Source organism: Myotis yumanensis, unplaced genomic scaffold (genome assembly GCF_028538775.1).
Source record: "Myotis yumanensis isolate MYYU_CA2020_CCGP unplaced genomic scaffold, mMyoYum1.0.hap1 SCAF_7, whole genome shotgun sequence".
Lineage (NCBI taxonomy): Eukaryota > Metazoa > Chordata > Mammalia > Chiroptera > Vespertilionidae > Myotis > Myotis yumanensis.
Window position 1 is genome coordinate 41,324,290 of NW_027223758.1, and position 24,748 is coordinate 41,349,037.

The window sequence follows — 24,748 nt, forward strand, 5'->3', positions numbered from 1 at the left end:
TCCAGCTTCTTTCATTAGTGTTTGACCAGTATTGAGAGGGCCAAGCCAAAGGTAAAGCTAGGGTAGAAGAAGCCACAAGCTAACTACAAAGAACAGAGATAAAGAAACATATGTGCCTGGCTGGGATGGCTCAGTGGTTGAGCATCAACCTATGAACCAGGAGGTCACATGCCGGGGTTGTGGGCTCAATCCCTAGTGGGGGGCATGCAGGAGGCAGCTGATCAATAATTCTCTCTCTCAACAATGTTTCCATCTCTCTTTCTCTCTTCCTCTCTGAAATCAATAAAAATGTATATATTTTTTTAAAAGACACATGTGGCTTGCCTCTGAGCACAACAGCCTGACTGAAAATGGATTAATTTTTGTTTCCAATGGTTATTAAAACAGGCAACATATGAATATGCTAAAACAAACTGAAGGTCAAGCAATACAAAGTATTAGGCTTCCTTTCCACCTTCAGAGGCAGCTTGGTTCGTGGGCTCCTTCAAAAGAGGGGTCCATGCATTTATAATGGACAAGGTGTATAATGCCTTCAGCTTCTTGGCTTCTCAGGACTGTGAGGTGGCCCATTCCCAAGGTCTGGCCACAGGGATGAGTCAGAAATGTGGGGAATGCAGAGTTAAATCAGGGAGAATGCTCCAGGCTGGTGAACACAGAGCCCCAACCTGTTGGCCACCTTCTGTGTGCTGGGACTGCAGGCTGTGGACAGGGGAGGGGGAGCCAGAACTTCACTAGGCACTGCACATCTTTTGCAGAGAAGCAAAGTATGTAGTGAGCATGGAAGGCAGATGAGAGATTCTGGAAAATTCCAAGGAGGTAAATATATTTTTATTGATTTCAGAGAGGAAGGGGGAGGGAGAGAGAGAGAGAGAAACATCAAGGATGAGAGAGAATAATTGATTGGCTTCCTCCTGCATACTCCCCATTGGGGATCGAGCCCACAACTCAGGCATGTGCCCTTGACCAGAATTGAACCTGGGATCCTTCAGTCCACAGGCCGATGCTCTACCCACTGAGCCAAACCAGCTAGGGCCCAAGGAGGTTTTACTCACAAGGCAAGTTGGGCCAGCTGGTTAGGATTTCCTTGCTGGGGAGCTGGGGAGAGTGCTACCGGGTGGGGTCTAGGGCAGTGCCTCCGTGGTGAAGAGAGAAGTTTTTAAATGTCTGCCTTCCTAAAACTACTCTCCCTGCATCTCAGAAGCACCCAGCTGGTGTGTATCCTCCAGAATAGCAAATCCAGTGATCTGTCTCCCTATTCTCTGATATATTTATAAAGTAATGAATGGTCCATTAACTAAGTTAGGGCCTCTGTCTTTCTACAGCCACCTCTTCACATGCACCCCTCAGCAAGAGGTTGTTGACGTGGGCTGCAGCCTTCCAGCCTCAATTCCCTCCCTTCACCACCTCCCCTACTCTTCTCCCTTTCCCGCCCCTCCCCGGGTTATTTGGGAGATTAGAGTTCATTAATTAAATCCTGTGCTTAGATCGAACTGTAACATTATTCCAATCACATTTATCTTGCAGGCGGCGGAGGAGATGGCAGCCTCGCTGGAAACACGCGGGGGAGCTTGAGATCGCAGCCCCAGACGCACAGCGCTGCGCACTCCCTATCCTCCCGATCGGCGCTGCAGCGCAGACCCTCCATCTTCCTGCTCAGCTTCCCCGCCCGCTCACCCCAGCCTTGAGGGTCCCATTTCTCTCTGGGGCCCTGGCCCACCCCCACACTGCCTCCTGCCTCTGTGGCTCCCCGACCCGGTCCCCTCCCCCCAGCCCCGCCACACACGCTGACACGCGCGAGAACACACACGCCTGACACGCCAGCGAGCTGCTGGCTGCTCAATGGACCGATTTCCCCGCTGTTCCTGATCCCAGCACAGCCCAGCCCAGCCCGGGATGAGAAATTGCAAAATGGCCCGGGTCGCCAGTGTGCTGGGGCTGGTCATGCTCAGTGTTGCCCTGCTGATTTTATCGCTCATCAGCTACGTATCCCTGAAAAAGGAGAACATCTTCACCACTTCCAAGTACGCCAGCCCGGGGGCGCCCCGAATGTACATGCTCCACGCGGGATTCCGGTGAGTGAGGGCCTCCGAGCGCCCTCGGACATCTGGTATATGGGGGAGGGGGAGGGCAATGAGGTGGGTGTTTGGGGTTCTCTGAGCTACTTTGGGCAAGATAAACTGCGTGGTCCTTCCACTCCTCTCTTCGATTCTGCCTCCTCCCTTTTGTTTTTTAACCCAAAGCCTCTAAACTCTATCGATGTGATTGCATGTCTCGTATTCTTCCTTGGCACCCCTTCCCCATTTCCAAAATGAGGGTAGGGTTTAAGGAGAATGACGGTCGAGAGAGAAGCACTGTGTGTGTTTGGGGGCAGGGGGAGGTGAACCGGGAGATGGACGTGGGTGAGGTGAGTGCCTTCCCTGGGCCCTGTCCACAGACTCCGAGGCCGGGCTCTGGGCAGTCCAGAGGCGATTTAATGGCGCAGGCGCCGCACTCCCCTTGTAACCTCCTCCACTCCCATCCCTCGCCCCCCATATACCATCAAATGTTGTGCGAGTCTGCTCTTACCAAGCCCCTGGGGTATTTTACCTTGATCCTTTAACCCAGGCTGCCACCCTCCCCCCTGGCGCCCCACCCCCACCCCCCGCCTTTCCCGGGATTTCTGCAATTTTCCCCGCCTTCCTAAGGGCCTCCTACCCTCGCCCCAGGTCTAAACCACAGCCTGGAGCCAGGCTGGACTGGGCAGGGGCAGGCTCCAGGCGCAGCTTGACACAACTCATGTGGACCCCCTGTCCCTACCTTTGACCCCCTAGGAGTTCTCACAGCAAGGCCTCCTGTTGGGTTGGTGGCAAATACAAGCTGCCACTCTGTGGTCCAAGCAGGGCCAGAAGTGCAAACCCTAGAGAAGCCCAGCTGGGCCGGTAGCTTCTGGGGTCCCCAGTCAGAGACTGGGAGTGAAGTCAGACCTACACTCGGGAAGGAAGAGGTTAAGGCAGCAGCCGCCCCCAGCCTTCCCGTCTCTCGAGTCCTCAGCCCTTTCCCTAAACATCAATTCGCCGGGGCAGCCACCAGCGTGGCGCGGCGCTGTCCGCGGTGCTGACTCCCGGCCCTCACCGCACATCAGGCTCCAGCCTTGCGCCCGCGCCCGCCCCTGCCCTCCTCTCCGCAAGACGGCCATTTTATGGTCTCTCCCGGACCCAGAGGGATGGACAATGGAAACGGATTTCCCTAGTTCTTTTTCTTCTTCCAGGGTGTGTGTGGGGAGCAGAGAGTGAACCAAAGGAGAGGGGGCCCTGTGGTGGGATGGAGCCCGTGTGTGCGCCAGCACCCCCGCCCCCCCCCCCCCCCCCCCAGCCGGCGGGCGTTAATGGCTCCCTTGGCTTCCCCAGCTGAGGCCAGCGTGTCTATCTGTACTCGTACTCCTCTCCAGGTCACAATTTGCGCTGAAGTTTCTAAATCCGTCATTTGTGCCCATTACGAATTCTCTGGCCCACGATCTTCAAGACAAACCTTCTAAGTGGACATTTAATCGGACAGCGTTTTTACATCAAAGGTAGGCTAGGGGGAAAAGGTCCAAAGGTATTTTTGAATTCTGGAGCTCAAAAAAGAAAACAAAACAAAATAATCAAACAAAAAAATTCTATCCCCCACCCTGAGATGTGATGTATTTGCATTGCCTTCTTGGCCTAAGTGTACAAAGGCTGATTGGAAACCCTTTTTTATGTATGCAGTGCCCTCTCATAAAAAGAAAACATCAGGAAGGCCAATTTGAGTGGGAGAAAAAAAGGCATTTCCAATATCCTCCATAATTTGGGCTTAGTTGAGCACCATGATTTATAGTTAACATGCATGACTGCCAAAGCCATCTATTTTTTTAAGTTAATTGTAAATGCATTTTCATTCCCCCACTGGAAAAAAAAATGTTTAAATAAAATAGTATTGTCTCAGTGAAACAACCAGAAAATACTATAATTCATCCCTGTCAGATTACTATGAAAATCTTGGCCCCAATATATGCAGGTACTTAAGAATGGTTTTGTCTACTTGTTTTCATTAAACTTTGACAGTTTTTAATATATTAAAATATTAAAGTATTTTAATAAAAGCTACCCAATAGCATTCTTATGTGTTGTCTTGTAGCAGCCTCCTTTATAGATGAAGGAGTTGAGGTTTTGGTTTTGGGTTGTTTTTGTTTTTGAGGTGGGGAGGAAGGATTAGATTTATTCAAATGTATTTATTCTCCTCAATGACTCTGGTCTACTTTTAGCAACCCCCAGGTAAATCATTACTCCTCCCTTCTTGGTGGGATTATTATGCTGCTAAATGTAGGCCATCTAGTGTATTCATTAGGGGTGGGAGCACTTATTTTAAATTCTTATTTTACCAGTCTATTTAGGGGATTGTGTTTTGGTCAGAGCATTTCTAATTATTGCCTCTCTCTTTTTTAATTTAATGACAGATTTAAAGCAAATTTAATAGATATCCATGGTGTTGTGAAAATGTTATTTACTTAAAAAGTTGACATACTTTTTTGACATAATCATGTGATCATGATGAAAACTTTTAAAACATTTTAATTAAAAATTAACCTATGACAATAATTAACTCTAAAACCCAGGAAGTGCCTTTTTTAACCATTGGGCTTTTAATACAATATTAATTTTATAGAAAATCTAGAAAACATTAATGGGTAGGACACGTTATTCCTTTTCCCAAAACATATTTTTAATTCAATAAAAATATTCTTCACACACTAGGCCATGTGACCCAAATGACCAGCCAGAACAATATTTCTTTCTCAAATCTTCCCTCCTTTCAATCCATGCATTAGGTAATCTTTAATTAATTTTCCCAGCATCATTTTAAACTTACTTTTACCTTTGTAACAACTTGTAAAGAGCAGTATTGATAACTTTGGAAGTTTTGTATTAAACTTTCAGTTTATGTTGCTCTGTACTTTGACAAATTAAGTAATTTAAAAAAACAAAATTCTAGGTAAAGTAATGATATGCAAAGCATTTAGTCTCAATCTTGCATTTTTTTAATGCAAAAGACAAAGAAAATTCAATGTGATTTCTTAGAATTGGAGAATCTTATAATCAAGTTACTCAGCTCTCTTAAATATTTTAAATAGCTGGGACTTTAAGAGATGCTTAATTTTACTAAAAGCTCAACATGAAAGCAACCTGAAATTAGTACTAAGTATCACCCTCACCTTGTTTATTCTCTGAATTCTTAGAATATACACACTTTTCCAGGATTTGCAATAGCTTCTTCTTCTGAGGATTAGGTATCTCCAACTAAATTGTGTTTCTATATAATCAAGTAGAAAAATATTCCTGTTTCATTATTCAAAGGACCTTAATGAGATTATCATCTCATTTCCATTAAATATTCAACTATACCCACTTCCATCACCATTTTCATATTTTAATAATAGATAATACTATACTGACTCATATCCAGTTGGCTCTTATTTGTACACCAGTGATATTTGATATTCCCTGCATTTTTCTTCCACACTTCAGCAACTGTTACCAGTCCAACAGCCAACAAGTAGTCCCTAGTACAAACTCTAAGTCACCAATGTGTGTGCATTAATGTGAGCTCCTTGGGGCCTGTGTCAATTGTCTCCCCGTCTTTCTGACATAGTTCAACCTGTGCCTTCCCCTTAATCAAATATACTCTTCATGTAGAGCAGAAAACCAAAGAATAGCAGCTAAAACTGTTAAGTTACAACACTTACAAGCCCTGAAGGATTACATTCACAAATTGACTGAGAGATTAACATGTCTATAGGTTCTGAAACAGTCTCCCCTCAAAGACCACAATTATTATGAATGTATAATCTTTCTTGGATTCAATGTGCCTATGATTCTTGTCTGAATGAAATGGCAGCATAAGACATAAGATGGAAAATCAATTTTGAATGGGATGTATTTAATGAATTTCTTTTTATTTTAGGCAAGAAATTCTTCAGCATGTCGATGTAATAAAAAATTTTTCTTTGACCAAGAATAGTGTTCGGATCGGACAACTGATGCACTATGATTATTCCAACCATAAATATGTTTTCTCTATTAGCAATAACTTCCGATCACTGCTTCCAGATGTGTCACCCATTGTGAATAAGCATTATAATGTCTGTGCTGTGGTTGGAAATAGTGGGATCCTGACAGGGAGCCGGTGTGGACAAGAAATAGATAAGTCAGATTTTGTTTTCCGTTGCAATTTCGCCCCTACGGAGGCTTTCCAAAGAGATGTTGGAAGGAAAACCAACCTTACCACCTTCAACCCCAGCATCCTGGAAAAATATTACAACAATCTTTTGACCATTCAGGACCGTAACAACTTTTTCCTCAGTTTAAAAAAGCTCGATGGGGCCATTCTTTGGATCCCTGCATTTTTCTTCCACACTTCAGCAACTGTTACCAGGACATTAGTTGACTTTTTTGTTGAACACAGAGGTCAGTTAAAAGTCCAATTGGCTTGGCCTGGGAATATAATGCAACATGTCAACAGGTGTGTATATTTTATTGCCTTTAACTCATACCCCACCAGATGGCAAATCAATATTGTAATCTCTTGGGGGTGGGAACTACTGGATTAGTTCATTGTTGTGGTTAGCTTAGTACTTTAGGGCAAACTCCTGTGTTTTGTAATGAATGAATGAACCATTCTAGGTAAGAAGTTCAATCTCCTATCCCTAGTTGGTCACTAAGTGCCAAATGGGGGGACTGGTGGTTCATCATCCTACTGTCTCTATTCTCTGTCCTCTGCCTTAGTGGTAAGCCCCCCAAGCAGTCATGAATCATCACAGATCAAGAATTTTCTTTAAATGGGTAGCTTTGGCCTAATAATGCCAACTGCAAAATTAGACAAATTAAGTATTTTTTTAAAGATGCAATTGACTTAAAATACTTTTTTATTTGATATTTGGATGTTTTATAGATGTCCAAAATAGATGAACACATAGATAAATCATAAATTGCATAATCTGCCTTTGAAATTTTGGATTTGAATGAGAAAATATGTGAATAGTATTTTATGGGCACCTTGTTCCCTTGTAATTTGATAGACAGATTGACCAGAAATGCAATATTTTTATCTAGTCTGATGACTCTTAACTCTGGCTATACATTGGAATCATTTGGATAACTTTTTAAAATACTGTTGCCTAGGCTCTACTTCAAGAGATTCTATTGTAACTGGTCTGGTGGAGGAGGAGGGTAGGGGCAGGTAGTTGGTATGTCTTAATAACTCCCCAGATGATTCTAACATGCAGTCAGAATTGGAAACCACTAATCCAGGGGCATTTTATAAAACAGTAGTAATTGTAGTTTTTTTTCTTTAAATCATCTGAGAAAATTTACTCAACTCTGATTTATCCATATGCAAGTAGCCCAAATGTACTAACATGTTGTCCAGATATTACTACAAGTTACAGTGGGTTCTGGGAGGCCTGGTGAAAACAGGGAATTCCAAAGACTTTTATCTCACAGTAGATTTTCCCGTCCTGTACTCCCCTAAAGTTTTCCAAATTTAAGATCTGCTTAGCTCACCTCTCATAGAAGGAAGAATCATCATCTAATAAACTGGTATGTATTTAACAGGTAGGGTGACACCATCATTTAAAGTCCAAACTAGAACATTTTATTTGAGAGAAAGAGGACATTATTAATAATTACAAGGACTGTTCCAGTTTTCCAGGTTGTATGGTTTTGCAGCCCACACAAGAGGTAATGCAGCCCAACTCCTAAGTTTAAAGATGAATTAACCAAGGTACAAAGAACACGAGTTATTTACCCAATGTAACTGTCCAGAAAGGGGGCAGAACCAGAATGAGAAGCTGGCCTCGCCTGTGATCTTTTGACCTCATCATTTTGCTCCTCTCTTGGCTCTATTTAAATTCTGCAGTACCAAAATATTTGTCACTAGTCATTCTAACTCCTATTAAGTTAGAATATTAAAACCAAGATTGAACATTTACATTTCAACTGGTATGGTAAAGGATTATCTTTAAAGCCTTCAAGTAATGAAGAAGGAACTGTATATGCTCAGAAACTTCAGGAAACTGGCCTTTGTGTTTGCCCTGCCCCACCTTTCAGAAGGTCCAGAGAATTAGCCGTAGTGTCCCACAGCCACCCAGGCTTGAACCAGACACACTGATTCAATGAAAACTTGAATGAAATACAGTCCATAGAAACTGATTCATGAACAATTTAATTCTGCTACACAGCCAATGATATAAATACACATACACACACACACACACACACACACACACACATACACACCCCACAGCTGTCTCAAATATTTGGCATTATAGGAAGAAAGGCTTCAGAATACTATCTAAACATGGAAGTAACAAGAACCATAATTTAGCTTTTTTTAAGTTCAGAAAGTGTATAAATATTTTTTTTAGGTCCTGACATGCTAAAGAAGGACTTGGGAAGCTCTAGTTGGAAAACAAAGGAGCAGGGAATATGATTTTTTATAAGAGAGTATTAAAATCTTTCCAAACCCAAAAAGAAAGATTTAAACTCTAGGTTTGGAAAAGGAAGTGACATAAGAGATCCCTTTAGAGTAAACAACCCCCTCCCACTCCCAAGGTCCCCTTGTGTATGAGAAGCCTAGTCACTCTCACAGGCGGGCCTCTGTGGTGTCACCACTGAGTCAGAGCCCTAGAGTCTAGGCCAGTGATGGAGAACCTATGACACACGTGTCAGAGGTGACACGTGAACTCATTTTTTTGGTTGATTTTTCTTTGTTAAATGGCATTTAAATATATAAAATAAATATCAAAAATATAAATCTTTGTTTTACTATGGTTGCAAATATCAAAAAATTTCTATATGTGACACGGCACCAGAGTTAAGTTAGGGTTTTTCAAAATGCTGACACGCCGAGCTCAAAAGGTTCGCCATCACTGGTCTAGGCCAACCCAGAGGCAGGGTGGGCTTCCAACATGTGCAGCCTTGTGGTTCACAAAGAAGCCCATTTTTAGAAGGGCCCAGCACCTGGTTTAATAATCTGCTACTGCACTCTTGAAATTCTCAATACATTTTACAATGCGGACCTACATTTTCATTTTGCTCCTAGTCTCACAAATTATGCAGCTAGTCCTACCCAGAGGTGTTTTGTGGTCTAAAAGATAGATTCAAAGCAAGTACTGTCAAAGTTGCTTAGACAAACTGACCTCCCAGCCCAGTCAAATGACTTCTGACCGAAACTTTCAACACTGGCCACTGAATCCACCTATACTTATTGTTCCACAGGTACTGGAAAAACAAACATTTGTCGCCCAAACGGCTGAGCACAGGTATTCTTATGTACACCCTTGCATCAGCAATATGTGAAGAGATCCACTTGTATGGATTTTGGCCTTTTGGATTTGACCCCAACACAAGGGAAGATCTTCCATACCATTACTATGACAAAAAAGGAACCAAATTTACCACCAAGTGGCAGGAGTCCCACCAGCTGCCTGCTGAGTTTCAACTGCTGTACCGAATGCATGGGGAAGGGCTCACCAAGCTGACTCTGTCACACTGTGCCTAAGAACTCCAAACAGAAAGTGCCAAATGGTGGTTTAAAAAGTGCCCCAAATCAAATTGAGTAGTCATCAGAATAGAACCCTAGAGAATTTCTCATAAGGACTGTCTGCCATTTAAAAGGAAAGATGTCTCCTCTCCCCCTGTTGCACTGCTCTCTTAAGGGTCTTAGGACAGATGCATTGAAGCCACATGATTAAAACTTGAATGATAAATGGAATGTTGCATTTGGAACCATGCTGCTAACAAATGGTTTGACGTATTTTCCTGTTTGTATTTTAATAATAAACTGCCTCCCATTTTTATGAGGACTGGAGCAGGAGTTTCTGCAGCTTTGCTCAAGATATAGTGCTCATACTGAGAGGCCTCTGGTCAACTTGGGCAGGATTTCATTTTTTCCTGTATGGGATCGGATTCTTCAAAATGGAAACATAAAAAATTGTTACGCATATCTCATCTCTCCATCTCTATCCCCCTCTTTCCCTCTCTCCCTCTATCTCTATGTCTCTCCTTTTCCCCACTGCCATGGAGTGTAATAATTTGCTAGGAATCATAGTGAATTAGTTTTGCTTGCATATGTTGCATCTGTATTTGATGTGTTCAAGGCTCTGGGTAACTTTGATGTTTCATGACAAACTGAGCAAATCATGATGGATCTCCTTATGATTACTTTGATAAGAAATGCCTCTTACGAAGTTCTCACTATTGAGACAGTCTTTCTAGAGCAGAGTGGTCCATCTGTGGCAAGTGTCATATAATGCAGTGCATCTTTTACTATGACAGAGAAAGCCTATGTCTTGGGTGGCATGGCCACTTGTCATGAGTGCTATTAAGGCAAATCATTCTGTTGCCACATCTGCAAGGGCATTCCAGCCTGGGTTTAGTGCCTCTCACAATCCCAATTCAAGCACTGGGCTGGGAATACTCTCAGAATATAGAAGCAATGAATCAACTTAAGAGTCTGGGACATAGAGAAAGAAGAATGCTTAGAAGTTTTCATGGACCCCGTATACCTTAAAGTGTTGTAACCATGTTGCCCATTCAGAGCCTTTGAGAACCAGCAAGATTTGAGCAAAGTAGAAGCTTCAAGGTTGGCCAGGCCCCCATTTGAAGAGTGCTCAGGTGAGATCAACTTCACCATCATTGTGTCCACCAGCACTGCTCCAGAACCATTTTCTCTCTTCAAGACAATTATAGACACTGGATATTCCCCCTTCCCACTGAAATCAGATCTATACATGTACAGATTAAGTATTTCAAAATGAAAAGCCATTGTGCAGTGGCAAAATCTGGTACTAAATAACTCTTGGAATTTGAGATGTGCCATGAAGAAATTAGTGGGCCATTCTCTTTTTCATTATTTCAGCCTTAGAAGTAGAAATCACATCACTTCCATCCGTGGCTTTTCACTGGGCAGCATTTTGTTCTTCCAATTCAGCCCAAAGTCTGGCCAAGTTGATGTTAAATTTTAATAAGAATTTCTTTCTTCTTTCCAAATGCCAGTCAAGCATATTTATAATACATTTGGGTGGGGTAGCTTGTTCTTTTCCAGAAATCTCATTTAGATTTCTTGCAATGTTACAAATACTGTTGAAAAGAATTGCTGTAGTTCAATAATCGATCAGCTCACTACTCCCGCCCCTTTGGGAAAGTATAATCATGCCTAAAATTAAACCAAATACAATATGGAAAGACATAGTCCTTATGCTCATGGTCTGCCTGGTTCTGAATGGAAGCTGTCTTATTCCAATTTTTTTAAAAAAGCTAATAAGAGAAGCCTACATAGACCCAGATATTAACTAATGAAAGAAAAACCATACAGGTTCAAATATGTTGCCAATTGTGACATCTTACAATACTGATTGATGACAATCATACAAGTAGATGGGGAGAAATAGGAATAGATATTTCAAAATGGAAAACACTAGAACAGATTGATATTTTAAATAATTATAAATTTCTAAATTTTAAATTTCTAAATTCAATGGTATAATTTGATGCCTAGCAAAACCATGCTTGTTCCCTGTCACTCTAAACAGGATGCTACTATAGTTCTCATGCTGGGCTCTGTCAGGATCACTGCAAGATTGATAATTGACAAAATGTTTAGTTGGCTCTTCCTAAGCACTTAGTTCATTAGATTATAGCTAAGTGATATTAATACCAATATTGCACAGGCCAGATTTTGACTCTATACTAGAGTTTTAATCCCAATGTGCCCATTAAAATTCACTAAATACAAATATGTAGACACTTTGAACCAGACAAGTTAAAAAAGCAAAGAACCAGAATCCCTAAAATCAGTTAAGTCAGTGGTTCTCAACCTTCTGGCCCTTTAAATACAGTTCCTCATGTTGTGACCCAACCATATAATTATTTTCGTTGCTACTTCATAACTGTAATGTTGCTACTGTTATGAATCGTAATGTAAATATCTGATATGCAGGATGGTCTTAGGCGACCCCTGTGAAAGGGTCGTTCTACCGCCAAAGGGGTCGCGACCCACAGGTTGAGAACTGCTGAGTTAAGCGATCTATGGTGGAACATTTAAATTAAATCTCATCATAAAGCCAAGTGTTTGTTGGGTTTTTAAAATCTCATTTCATTCTTGGCTCCATCTTAATCTAGAGTGGGAGAACTTTTCCATCTCCCAACATCATTTCATCTTTTACTTTCATAAGAACTCAAAATGTTGAAGAAATGGACTTGTGCCCCAGAACTAAAAGGGCTTAGAGACCAGGCTTATATCCTGTTTCTAGGAAGGACTTCCTAAGCCAAAAAGATCACTCTTCCCCTTTCTTTAAAAATCTCTGAAGAAACTCCTAAGCCCTCCCACAGTAGTTAACCACCATTCTTATAATTTATAAATTTTATATACAGCCTACTTTCCTCCTATTGCAAAAATTAGATGCAATATGTAGGTAAAGCATTTATCCCAGTTTTCAGCTTGTAGTAAGCACTCACTATATGGCAATTTTTACAGTTATTTTTATTGTTAGTTATGCCCTTGACCTACAGTTCCAGCAGAGAGAAAAACAGCCTCTAGCTCATTATACAAAATCTCTTTCTGTTTTTAAAGACTGTTTCAAAGATTAAACCTATATAACCACTGTCATGACCAAAAGAGTTGGTGAATCCCTCAAGTCCTGATATGAAAGGCAGCATTGCCAGTAACCAGAACTTCCTGTGTGGTCAAGAGCAGTGAACTGGGAAGGCAGGACCTGTAGCTGGATCAGTTGGGTCCCCCCTCATAATTCAGTTACAGATACAAAACCCTGGCTTTTTCATTGCCCTTGCTTTATTGGTTCTAAGTTAAATGCATCCTTTTGACAGAATCTTTCTTCTTTACTGATATTCACAGCAGAGTCCACCCTCAACAACTGGAATAAATTTCACCATAAAACCCCCAACACATGATACCAGTACAAATGACCAATTCAGTTGCAGAGGTAAGAAAGCCCCACGAACATTTAGCAACCTGCTTAATGCTAGTCCCTTAAGTTTTCATGGTTGTTCTGGATGTCATGCACAGACATGTAGTTCCAAGGGAGACAGATTTAAAATGTGATATCAAGAATGCCTCCCACACCCAGAAAATCTTTTTCATATCTGATAATTAAACATCTATGGTTCCTCTTCCTTTGCTTCTGTGTCTTAAATGTACTTAACCTTTGTAAAAGTACTTGTGCTTAGTAGTATCATGTGCCTAGCAGTGCTGACTGTGACCACTGTGCCATGTGTCTATGACTCTGATATCAGGCACCTGACCATGGGGCTACCAGCCAGAATGTGCAAAGGGAGAGGCTGCCTCAGCCTCCTTGTGCCTGAGCCTCCAGTTATCCCTGAATGTGAATGCCAGGACTAACCTATTTGGTGGGGAAGCCAAGGAATGGAAGAGCATTTCTTCTGACTTTGGGCAAGGTACTAATTATTAAACACTCTTACACAGCAAAGAGATGTTGACCTGAGGCCCAAGGAAGCAGGAACAGAGTAGAACCCTAGGACACTGAAATTGAAAGAGCCTTTGAGCATCTTTAGTCCTAATTCTTGACGTTACAAATAAGAAATGGAGAATCAGAGAAGCTAAGTGATTTTCCCAAGATTGCATAGATAATCAGTGAAGCAATTATACCTCCTCATCTAATATTTCTTGGCCTTATCAGCATCCAATGAAGATGGGCTCAAAGGGAAAGTGACTTTGGTCTGGGGTTCACAAGGCACAGAAAATAAGTTACAAAAGCTGTAAAGGAGAAAAAAGATACCCCAAATTATTTATTTCTCAATGCAAAACTATAACGGGGATTCTTACTTAGCTATACGAAGTCTACTGATAATAACATACATTATGCCTAAAATGAGAGGAAATCTTTTTGGTAAATTATGATTCTGATAAATTACAGTTCAGTTACTGATGGGTCACAGTTGACAGCTGGAATCTTCAATAATCTATTCACCTTAATAAAATCTTGTTTTAGTGATATGTATGCATAATTGGAAAGTTGAATAGTGAGAATGGTTATATATTTCTCCATACATATATTCTCAGCTCAGACCCCTTGAGGTAAGAAATGCCTTTGTCAATGCCTTCCATGTTGTGAGCAATTTCAACAGCAGACTTTGTATTACTACATTTAGATCAATATGCTAAGATGTGCAAATAATAATGAATAATTTGGGCTGGGTCTTCATGTGCAAAATAACAGAATGAGCAGTTTTCTGTATAGTTTTAGATCTCTAAATCTTTTTTCCCCTAATTGTGTGAATGTGCCAGGCAAACATATCTGTTTGGCCTCTATTTCTCCCTGAATGTGCAGAACTGTTCTTTTTATTTTAAAGAGAGTTGGGGCTATGAGTGTGTGGCTGGAAAACCCCGATGGAGTATCTAAGTATTGGGGACCTAGAGCCCCCGGGCCACCTGATTGACCTGTCTTGGATCTGTGGCCAAATTAATCAAGGCCACAGGTCAGTGGACACCAAGGACAAAAATGACTAAATATGCCTCTTTCACACTCTGCTTTACCACAGCAAATTTTAGAACATTGTTATTGTATTATGCAGTATTTCTTAAAATGTCTTTTTATTGTAATGAATTATTGAAGATATATGTGTTTGAATAGATGTTTTAATCCATAATGATGCTCATTCTCTTGTTGATTACAGTGGAATCACAGTAAAGAGTCTGTCATAGAATAATTGACTGCAATTTAAGACCACAATGGGTTATAGGGTTAGGACCTGGATTATACTGCTGATCCACCAGCAAACAAAGTTGTATGACATGAGAAGCTCTTTAATGTATGGTTCTTGCTCCCCACACTTTTGACTCTATGTCCTGGGATAAACCCAGCTTACAAATCCCAGGTGATTCTGGGGTGGCCATCATTTGGGAACGAATAATATATAGCAAAGTCATACATATTATTATCACCAAAGTAGCTGAAAGCTTACCACTCCTTATGCAAGTAGCAGATCTGCTCCTTGAAGTTATCAGGATACATAGCAACACAGATATAGTCTTACTGACTCAATCATTCAACTATTATGGCTGAAGTGACCAGTCACCAATTTGTAACAAATATTAACTGGCTAATTTGTCAGAATGGATGCAGGCCTGAAGATAGAGTTGGGAGACATAGCTTTAATATACTTTACCCCTAGTCTAGCTCTTTATATTTCAAACTAAGAAGCAGATCTCAGGTAACTTATCTTTACAAATACATAGAGAAGCAGGGAAGTTAAATTAATCATTCAGATTCTACTTGGATATCATTCCCAGAGCTTAAAATGTTACTAAAGGGGTCTTATTTCTCAAACTCCAGGTAATACCCCAAATACAAATGTCCCCATGTTAAAATGAAACCAATTTTTTTAAAAAAGAAATTCAAGAAGCTAAAATTCTTAAGACCAACTGGGTATATGAGAGGTCAGTTGGCACTGGTTGCCTGTGCCAACCCCTATTGACTAAGGTGCCCCCATCCTAAAGAAGTTTTGGCCTTCCATAGCTGTGCACATGCAGAGCCTTTAATCATCACAGATAGTAAAGGGCTCCTTTAATTTCCCTTCTGTGAGACTGAGAGACAATTTTAGCTCTTTGATGTGCTGATAAATGTTCAACAATTGGCTCTAAAGAATGATGAAGTCCTGATTTGTAGCACCTGCCAATTTCTGTGGTGTAAATACTCTCACCATAGCCAATTTCAAGCTACTAAGTTGATGTCAACCAGCTGAAATGTTTTAAAGAGCCAATCAATTTCTGAGTCAGTGAGTACCAAATGGGAGATGCTATCAGTGGTTTTGGAAGAATTCCCAAGTACACCCTCCTCCCAAGGAAGCATTTCTACTTTGGTTCTACTAATTTTTAGTATATTGTTGGGTCCCGAGGCTAAGGACCCTAAAGTGTTCAAAATATTCCCTAACATGTGTCTCTTATGAACCTCTCAACATACTCCTCAGCACCTTAGGAGATTACTAGCCATGGCTTGTCTAATTTCTAAGGGTGACTTTGCAGGTAAACATCTGTATTTAACTGCCAATTGAAACAATGTTTGGCTGATCTTATTTCATATCCTATAGTCCATCACCTATTTCTCTACTTCTCCAATTTTCCCTGGGCACTTGCTTTTCATCTTTCTGACACAACACAAAATTTACAGGCATCAAGAAGAAATTAGTGCCTGTAAAGGAGCAGAGGAAGAATAAGACATCCCATAGGTTTACCTGGCCACACCACACCTACAGCGGTTCTGTAGTTCAAATGTTTTACCCCACCAAGAGGTACTCAGATAAGTATGCCTCATTCCCAGGGTTTGAGTATGCACTCTGCTGGGCTTTACCAGTATTTGCCCTCAGAAAAGTTCCAAATGGGCAAGAAATACCACTAAATAAGAATACCACTGGGCAAACTTTCAGAGGAAGGTGTCATGCAATGCCTTGCACTTAGCTAAGCTAGCATAAGGCTAAATCCTGAAAATAAAAACTACCAAAAACATGCCAAAACCGGTTTGGCTCAGTGGACAGAGCGTCGGCCTGGGAACCGAGGGGTCCCGGGTTCGATTCCGGTCAAGGGCATGTACCTGGGTTGCGGGCACATCTCCAGCGGGGAGTGTGCAGGAGGCAGCTGATCGATGTTTCTCTCTCATCGATGTTTCTAGCTCTCTATCTCTCTCCCTTCCTCTCTGTAAAAAATCAATAAAATATTAAAAAAAAAAAAAAAACTACCAAAAACATTTGGCCACTGCAGTTGGCCAGTACAACATTCCTTCTTCCTCAACACAGGTTGTAAGTGAAGCCCTTCCTTACTGAGTACTTAGAAATCAGACACCCTGGTGAGCAACAAAACAAGCTTTGTTTGCAAATTAGAAGTTTTTCTGATAGAAATCATTCTTAAATGGGTTTAATTAAATCCTTTGAAAGGCAATGCTAAAAAAATGTACTTAATTCCTTATACACAATAAGTAGCCATTGTTTTTTATTCTGTGTATAGTAAATCAAAATTAGATCATAAAGGACCAAATCTACTTCCCTTGCTATAGTAAATATCTTATAGGTTTAGTAAGGCATTGCTGGACTGTAAATGTTTGAAACTCAACTTGGACATTTCATTTTCTATATTATGTTTAAAAGGCCAGGGTACAACCTCTGGTTTTTGTTCTCCTTAAGTCATCTAAATGAGTTTGTTTTTCTACACTGGATAAGCTACATTTGGTTTTAAAAGAGTCAGGTACATGTTCAGATGTTATTCTGTATCTGTATTCACACAAAATTGCATGTATGTAGCCTGGGAACAAAGTACACCTCCATTCTCTGGTTCTTTTCTGAACACCAAAGACATAAATCCACAAACATAAGCAGAAGGGACTTGCCAGCAGGCCCCATTTTATTATAAACATGTTCAGAGCAAAACCAGTCTTGGGGGACCAGCCACTCTCACAACATTGTTAGCTAGGGAGGTGGGGAAGGAAAATTGGTAGATAATTGGAGAAAGGTTTAGTTAGCATGTGTAGGTGGAATAAAGTCATTGGCATACTTGCAAAAAGGAAGGGGAGGTTTCTCTTCAAAATCTGGAATCTAGACCATTTTTGCAAGACTTAAAATAATTGGTCTCCATGTCAGAAATGCTCTTTAACCACATTTTAAGATACAGATCTGAGCCCTTACTATTCGGAGAAGCAGCCTGACAGCCAAGAGCCTGGGAGGGGTTTATTGATGGGTTTAGATCCAATCATCAAGCATGACCAATTAGCACTAAAATTATCCCAGGACACAGAACAAAAAAATTGCAACATCACAATGCAGCATCACTTACACAGGACACAGCAGCACTTCACAGATCTAGACATTATCTCAGGTCTGGATTCTAAACCAACACCATCAATGTGGAGGTGCGAAAACTGAGGTTCCAAGAATAGGAAGTGTCTAACTTCCCAGGTAGTTAACTGGAATTGGAGTATGGGCACCTCAAACACTGGCTGTGCTACACCACAACATGCAGCCTCCGTTACTTAGATGGAAAGCTGACAATCCACTGCGAAAGCATAAATCAGAAGTCAAGACAAAAGAATGTTTGTGATATATTCTGTCACTTAACCTCCTTGGTTTCACCATTTCATCTTAGCATCATTTTAAATAATGTCATATCAATGTAGAAGTAAGAACAAAGCTCTCTATAATGATGAAACCAAAAGGTGCAAAGGCAGGAGAACAGTGAATGTAAGTTATTAAAGAATTGAGCAAGAAGCATGTGTCAGGGAAAAATAAATGCTTCTTATATTGTTAGACCATCGAGCCCTGCCCCCCACATACTTGATGCATTTGTTTTGGAAAATGCTATTTTATGCTGAGTGACTGGCACTGTAGACTTCGCTCCCTCTCAGCCCCTCAGAAGAAGCCTCGGCGCTTAAGAATCAGACTCACGTCTCTTGTGAAAGGCAGTCTCAGCTGCCTTACAAACACGCTGCCAGACTGACAGGGCCATGGAGACCTGAAAGAACTGGACTGAGGAACGTGTAAATATCTTCTGCCTCCTTGGTGAACGAGGACGCTCATCTTTCTTTTGTAGAGGTAATCGCGTGTGCATTGTGACTGTAGTTTGTGAAGAAATGCAATGATCTGCTTCGACAGCTCCCCACGTGTACCTGTTATGTGTGAATGTGCCTGCCTTGTTGCCTCATGTGCCAAACACAGTACAGAATGCGTTGTTTAAATAAACTGGTTTATTGTGCATTGGAGAACTGCTGGTTGTTTCTGTCTCATTAGGAAGACCCCACATGCACACACTAACACACTCCATCCAGTGAAAAGACGAAGTGCAGCCTCCTTTTCTTCATTCTCGGTGTTTTGAAGAATTCTCCTTGGAGATTTGGGGGACTCCAGAAAGGCTGGACTTGACTGCCTACAGATATGAACTAGTAGCAAAAACTAAAAATGCTTCCCACACACAATTTTTCCAGAGGTACTTTAAATGCAAATCATGCAACAGGCCTTAAGGTTATTAATAATAATATGTACAGTCAAACCTCATTTCTCGAACGTCTCCCATCTCCAACAATTCGGTTCTTAACCAAGTTGTTCACAGGAAAAAAAATGTCTCCATTGTGGAACCAAATTTCAGTTTTTGAACTGACAACCCTTTCATGCTGATACCTCAGCATGACAAAAAGCATCTCTCAGGCAACAAAGGAGAGAATGCTTTTGTTGCTGGGGAAATAAACGATTAGCACAATTTTAAAACTTAAAGAGGCCATCAGGAGTGCTAATGTTGCTAAGGGTGTGAAAGCAGCAATGGTCACAGGCAATTGAAGAGGTGGGAAAACTTGTTGATTTGGATAAAGGAAAAGCAGTTAGCCAGTGACAGCATTTGGGGGGCAGTGGTAAGTGAACAAGCAAAGATGCTGCATGCTGACCTGAAAGACACCCCTGGAACGAGTGCTGAACGTGATCCCTTTAGGCTGGTAGGGGGTGGTTCCATAGACTTAAGAAAAGAGGTGTTTATTTATAGATTAAACAGTACATTAAACATGTACTGTATATAAGAAAGGTTAAAACAGGTAATCATTTGGTGGTCTAGAATGGATGAATTCAATTTACATTATTTCTAATGGGAAAAGATGATCTGGTTTTCGAACAAATCGCTTCTCAAACAACCGTCTGGAATAAATTGAGTTTGAGAACTGAGGTTCCACTGTACACTTGAATGGTACAGTCACATACATCACTGCATTGCATGAATAACTGGGTGAGGGAGGGACACTGAGGAACTCGATGCATGCTGCACTGTGAGTAGCAGAGTTAAATTGAGAATGCTGCATGACTCTCGGTCCAGTGCTCTTTCCCTTGCACCTTTACCCCACTCCAGGTCCCTCTTTAGGCCACCTCTTCATAGAGCCTCCCCTGAATATCCCCATTAGCCTCCTTCTCCATACCATGTGTATTTTTCTTCATAGTATTTTCTTACCTCACTTAAAATGATAGTATTTATCTACTCACAGCTCATCTGTCTCTCCCACTACACATATTATAAGCTCTACCTTCTACAAAGCAGGTAACTTTGCCCATCTTAGTCACACCATATCCCCAATGCCTGTAACAGTGCTGGGAACTCAGTAGGCTCTCAAGTGATATTTGTTGAATGTATGGACAGATAGGTAGACAGATACACCATAGAGTCTATGGATCACTTGGACTCTCCTTATCTCCCTTCCCATCTTTGTGCCTACACCACAGACATCAAAGTCCTCACTCTGCTCTGACCATGCTGCCCAGACAGCACCAGGATCAACACTCACTAAGTACTTGAAGACTCAATGAATTAATGAACAGTCTTAGGAATTATTTTTCTCAATATCCATGTTCCAGCATCAAGGATGTCCCAGCATATTAATGCACAAAGTTTACCCTGTTCTTGAGGCTGGCTGATAATAATTTCAAGCAAAAGGAGAGCTTATGTAGGATTTAAAAAAAAAAATACAGCATGATTGGAAAGACCCCGCCTTCAATAAACCGGTTTGCATCAGAGAGGGCTTGCTGCAATGCTCTTTAATTCAAACTTAAAACCCTTCTTTTTCACTATGCACAACACTGGGCAGGATATGAACAGTGTAAAGAAAAATAGCAAAATCACCATGGCTATCCTGAAAAAAACTCTTATTGGAAAAACAGTTCAACGTATTACTAGGGAATACCTTCTATCCTGGGCCGCTCCAGGGGATGTTGGGATGTAGGTAGGGACACTGAGAAAGAGTGAGGCAGAAAGAGAAAAGGATGACCCCATTAATTTCACGTGAAGACAACAAAATTATAGAGGCTAAATATAATACTCAGGACTTACGTTTTTCTAAAAGTACTTGCCAAGCTGATTATTGCTCCCACTTCTCAGAGAAATGGTAAGTTGTTCTAAAACAAAACATTTCACAAACACCCACAAAACATAAAAATGACAACAAGTTTATTGCAGGCTCTCTTTGCCTGAGGCCAATTAGTACAAATTAAATTTTCAAAGTAAATTTTATTTCCCTAAGAAAATATGTTAAGCCCTGGCCAGGTAGCTCAGTTGGTTAGAGTGTCATCCCAATGTGCCAAGGTTGTGGGATCAATCCCCAGTCAGGACACATACAAAAAGCGACCAATGAATGCATAAATAAGTGGAACAACAAATCGATGTCTCTCTCTCTCTCTCTCTCTCTCTCTCTCTCTTTCTCTCTCTCTCTCTCTTTATCTATCTCTCTATCTCTATCTCTATCTCTATCTCTATCTCTATCTCTCTCCAATAATAAAAAGGCACTACATTTCCAGAGCTTGAACAAGACAGAGAGATTAAAGAAACCCCACTCATAAAAGGACCAAATTGACTCAAGGTTCCCAGGCTAGTAAGGAAATAGGCTTTCTGTGTTAGTCTAAGCAAGAGCATGGACGCCTTCTCCAGTGAGCCTTCTCCAGGGTCCAAAGGCCCAGGGCGGGACAGGGGGTGAGCTAATGTCATCCTCAACAACTGAGGCATGCCCTAGTTTGAGTGAGCTATTCTTGATAAGTTAGCTCCACTAAAAGGCTGCTCTGAATACTATCTCATACCACTTGGAATATCATAGTGGCCAGGAACTTAGAGGTTCTGAGATTCAGTTAATTCAATGCTTTCATTTCTAAATGAAGAGACCAAGGCTCAGGAGAGAAAGTATCTTGTCCAAACGTATTTTCCTAACAAGCAATAATTTAAGTACTTTATCATAAATTTTTCTGGGAAGCAAAAGAAAGAAGTTATTTTATATCAACTAACAAGTTTCAATTCTAAATGAAAATATTTGAAAAAACAGTCTTCTCATTTTCAGTTTAACTCTTTCTTCTTATTATTGCAAATATATTCTTTGAAAAAAATATTAGAAAATAGGGAAAGCAAAACAAAATATTAAAAACCACCTAAATCTGTTTTTCTGAATGTGTGCTTGTCCTACATCATGCATACTATTGTTTTCTGCTTTTTTTCCATGTTATCAAATTTTATGTATATTATGATATACTTTCAAGTTAAAAGTATATCAAGAGCATCTTTCCATGTTATCAAATTTTATCTGATGATAAGCTCACAGTATGGAAGCACTATAACTTATTTAACCAGTTCTCTATTGTATTTTCAAATTTAGATTCTTTGCCATTTTTCATTGTGCTTTGGTCAACAACTTTGTAACTGAATGTCTGTACATCCATGATTATTTCCCTGTATAAAGCCCTTAAAGTGGATTTTCAAAAGATATGAAATATTTTTATAAAGGAAGTATTTTTCAAAGCCAATCACAAATGTTCATGTGGAAGTTCAATGACCAAATTTCTAAATCTTTATTTCCCTAGAAAACTTAAAAGGCTTTCAAAAAGGCAAAAAGGTTAGGAGAAAAGCATGAATCATCATTGAGAATGACTTCCTCAACAGGGAAATCATGTATTTTTATGTGCTACACTAAAGTAAATAAATAAGCCATTGTTGTGAGCTACTTAAATTCAGTTACTATTATCCCTTATTTAGGAGCTAGGAGAATTTCACACATCAAGAGAGAAAACCCATCCAATTACATCCTCATTGCTAATCAAATATAAAGTACCCAGGATCATCTGGGAGAGACGGGACCTTCAATACAATGATAGATAGCTCTTTTTCTTATTCTGAGGGTATGTTTATTGCTTACTCAATCCTACCAACCTAATAATGTTTCCAATTCACATTAAGTCCAAGAAGTCAAAATGAGAAGGTTGAACTAAACAATCTACCTTGAGGCTATACAAATCCTATAGATCAGTTGTTTTTGTTGAACTTCTTTTAATCAATATCTCTGCTTCTATTGGAGAGATGTGACTTTAAGCAAATTCAAAATATAGACATGCAGATTTTCAAAGTAAATATATTAACGGTGGCCAAAGAAATCACTTCCGAATTCCTTATTCCCTATCATTGTTCCACTCTTAAGTAAATCTGTATTTGTACCAAAAATTTGTAAATATTAGTAAATATATTCATCACTGTGGGCCTTACATCTCAGTCACAACTACTCAACTCTGCTGTTGTTGTATAAAAGCAGCAGAGATGATTCATAAATGATAAAGTACAACTGTGTTCCAATAAAACTTTATTTTAAAAAATGGGTAGCATCATTTGGCCTGTTGGGCTATAGTTTGCCAACCTTTGCTTTAACATGCTCCTTACTCTATGTAAAGTATTCCTTTTGACAGCCTTTATTGTACTAGTTTATTAAGGCTGTCATGATAAATTACCACAGATTTGGTGGCTTAAAGCAACAGAAATTTATTCTATCAGAGGTCTGGAGGCCAGAAGTCTGAAATCAAGGTTACCAGCAAGGTTGATTCCCTCTGAAAGTCCCAAGGGAAAATTGGTTGATGTCTCTCGCCTTGCTTCTGGTAGCTGCCAGAAACCCTTGGCATTCCTTGGCTTATAACTATATGAGTCCAATCTACCTCTACCTCACATGGCCTTCTCTGTTTGTCTGTATGTTTCCCCTTCTCTCATAAGAACTTGACATTGGATTTGGAGCCCACCCCAATAGAAGATGATCTCATCTCAAAATCCTTACCTTAATTATATCTGCATAGACCCTTACTAAAAATGAGGTCACATTTCAGGTGTACATATATTTTGGGGCCACAATTCAACTCACTATATCCATTTACAATATTACCCCATCTGCCAAGTAATTCAAAGACCCATCAGCCCATAGAATAGAGTTCAGGGATGCACAGACTCAAATGTGCTCTGTATGCCATTATTCCCCTTTGGAAGGTAACAAATCCAAACCTTTTGAGATAGCATGGAGGGACCTGAAGAGTATTATGCTAAGCGAAACAAGGCAGTCAGAAAAAGACAAGTATCACATGATCTCATTTACATGTCTATTCTAATGAATGAAATAAACTGATGAACAAAACAGGTCCAGAGACAATGAAACATGCAACAGGCTGACATATTTCAGAGGGAAGGGGGGCAGAGGTGGGAAGAGATTAACCAAAGAACTTCTATGCATAGCCCATGGACAAACAATAGTGTGGGGAAGCCTGGGGAGGGGGCAGGAGCAGTGTGAAGGGGGGGCGGTGTCAATGGGAGGAAATAGGGGGGACATCTGTAATACTTTCAACAATAAAGATTTTAAAAAAGAAACAAAGGTAACAAGTCCATACTGCAAAAGCCCAAAGCATTATTGGGTGATGGGAATGATGTCCTTAAATTACATTTTATAAAGCTTTTGGTATCTATAGACTGTAAATGGGTATGCTTCCAACGAAAGATTCAGAAACAAATCGACTATCACCTCCAAAGTTAACAAATTCTAAAAATGTTCCTATTATACAAGAATTCTTTTCCTACACCAAGGAGATGCTCAATGCCGGGATATTGATCTTGTGTAAGTGGGTTTTCTGGCTGGGGTGCATGCACCACATTGAAAGAAAAAGAAGTGTATGTCGAAAATATGAAAGCTGACCGACCTATGACATGAGGTGATAGACTCAGAAGAAATGTTTAAAATGTTTCAGTAGACACATTGTTCAACACTTAAAGATCAATTTAAAACTCATTCTCATCTTATGGTAGGTATCACAGATATATAGACTTAGAGCTAAACAACTTTAGTCACAAACACTAATATATCTGATTTAGCTTCCAGAAACCTTTGTGACCTAATCAGCAAACAAAGCCTGTTGGGAAC

General features: G+C 40.5%; 1 protein-coding gene and 1 long non-coding RNA gene across 2 annotated transcripts in view; one reads left to right on the forward strand and one right to left on the reverse strand.

Moving 5' to 3' along the window:
* The window catches only part of LOC139013898 (uncharacterized), a 214,028-nt gene that overhangs the window by 167,265 nt on the left and 22,015 nt on the right, over positions 1 to 24,748 (reverse strand). The window lies entirely within an intron of this gene.
* On the forward strand, positions 1,779 to 18,781 carry ST8SIA3 (ST8 alpha-N-acetyl-neuraminide alpha-2,8-sialyltransferase 3). The gene is made up of 4 exons (XM_070420356.1): positions 1,779 to 2,072; positions 3,428 to 3,550; positions 5,962 to 6,519; positions 9,276 to 18,781. Exons 1-4 carry the CDS (start codon positions 1,894 to 1,896, stop codon positions 9,556 to 9,558), a joined length of 1,143 nt encoding a protein of 380 aa, XP_070276457.1. The 5' UTR covers positions 1,779 to 1,893; the 3' UTR covers positions 9,559 to 18,781.

Bases quoted from the DNA above. Each gene is read 5' to 3' on its own strand.
- ST8SIA3 (XM_070420356.1), top strand. From the start codon at position 1,894: ATGAGAAATTGCAAAATGGCCCGGGTCGCCAGTGTGCTGGGGCTGGTC. The intron at 3,551-5,961 runs GTAGGCTAGGGG...TTTTTATTTTAG, and splicing joins ACAGCGTTTTTACATCAAAG to GCAAGAAATTCTTCAGCATG. The intron at 6,520-9,275 runs GTGTGTATATTT...ATTGTTCCACAG, and splicing joins ATAATGCAACATGTCAACAG to GTACTGGAAAAACAAACATT.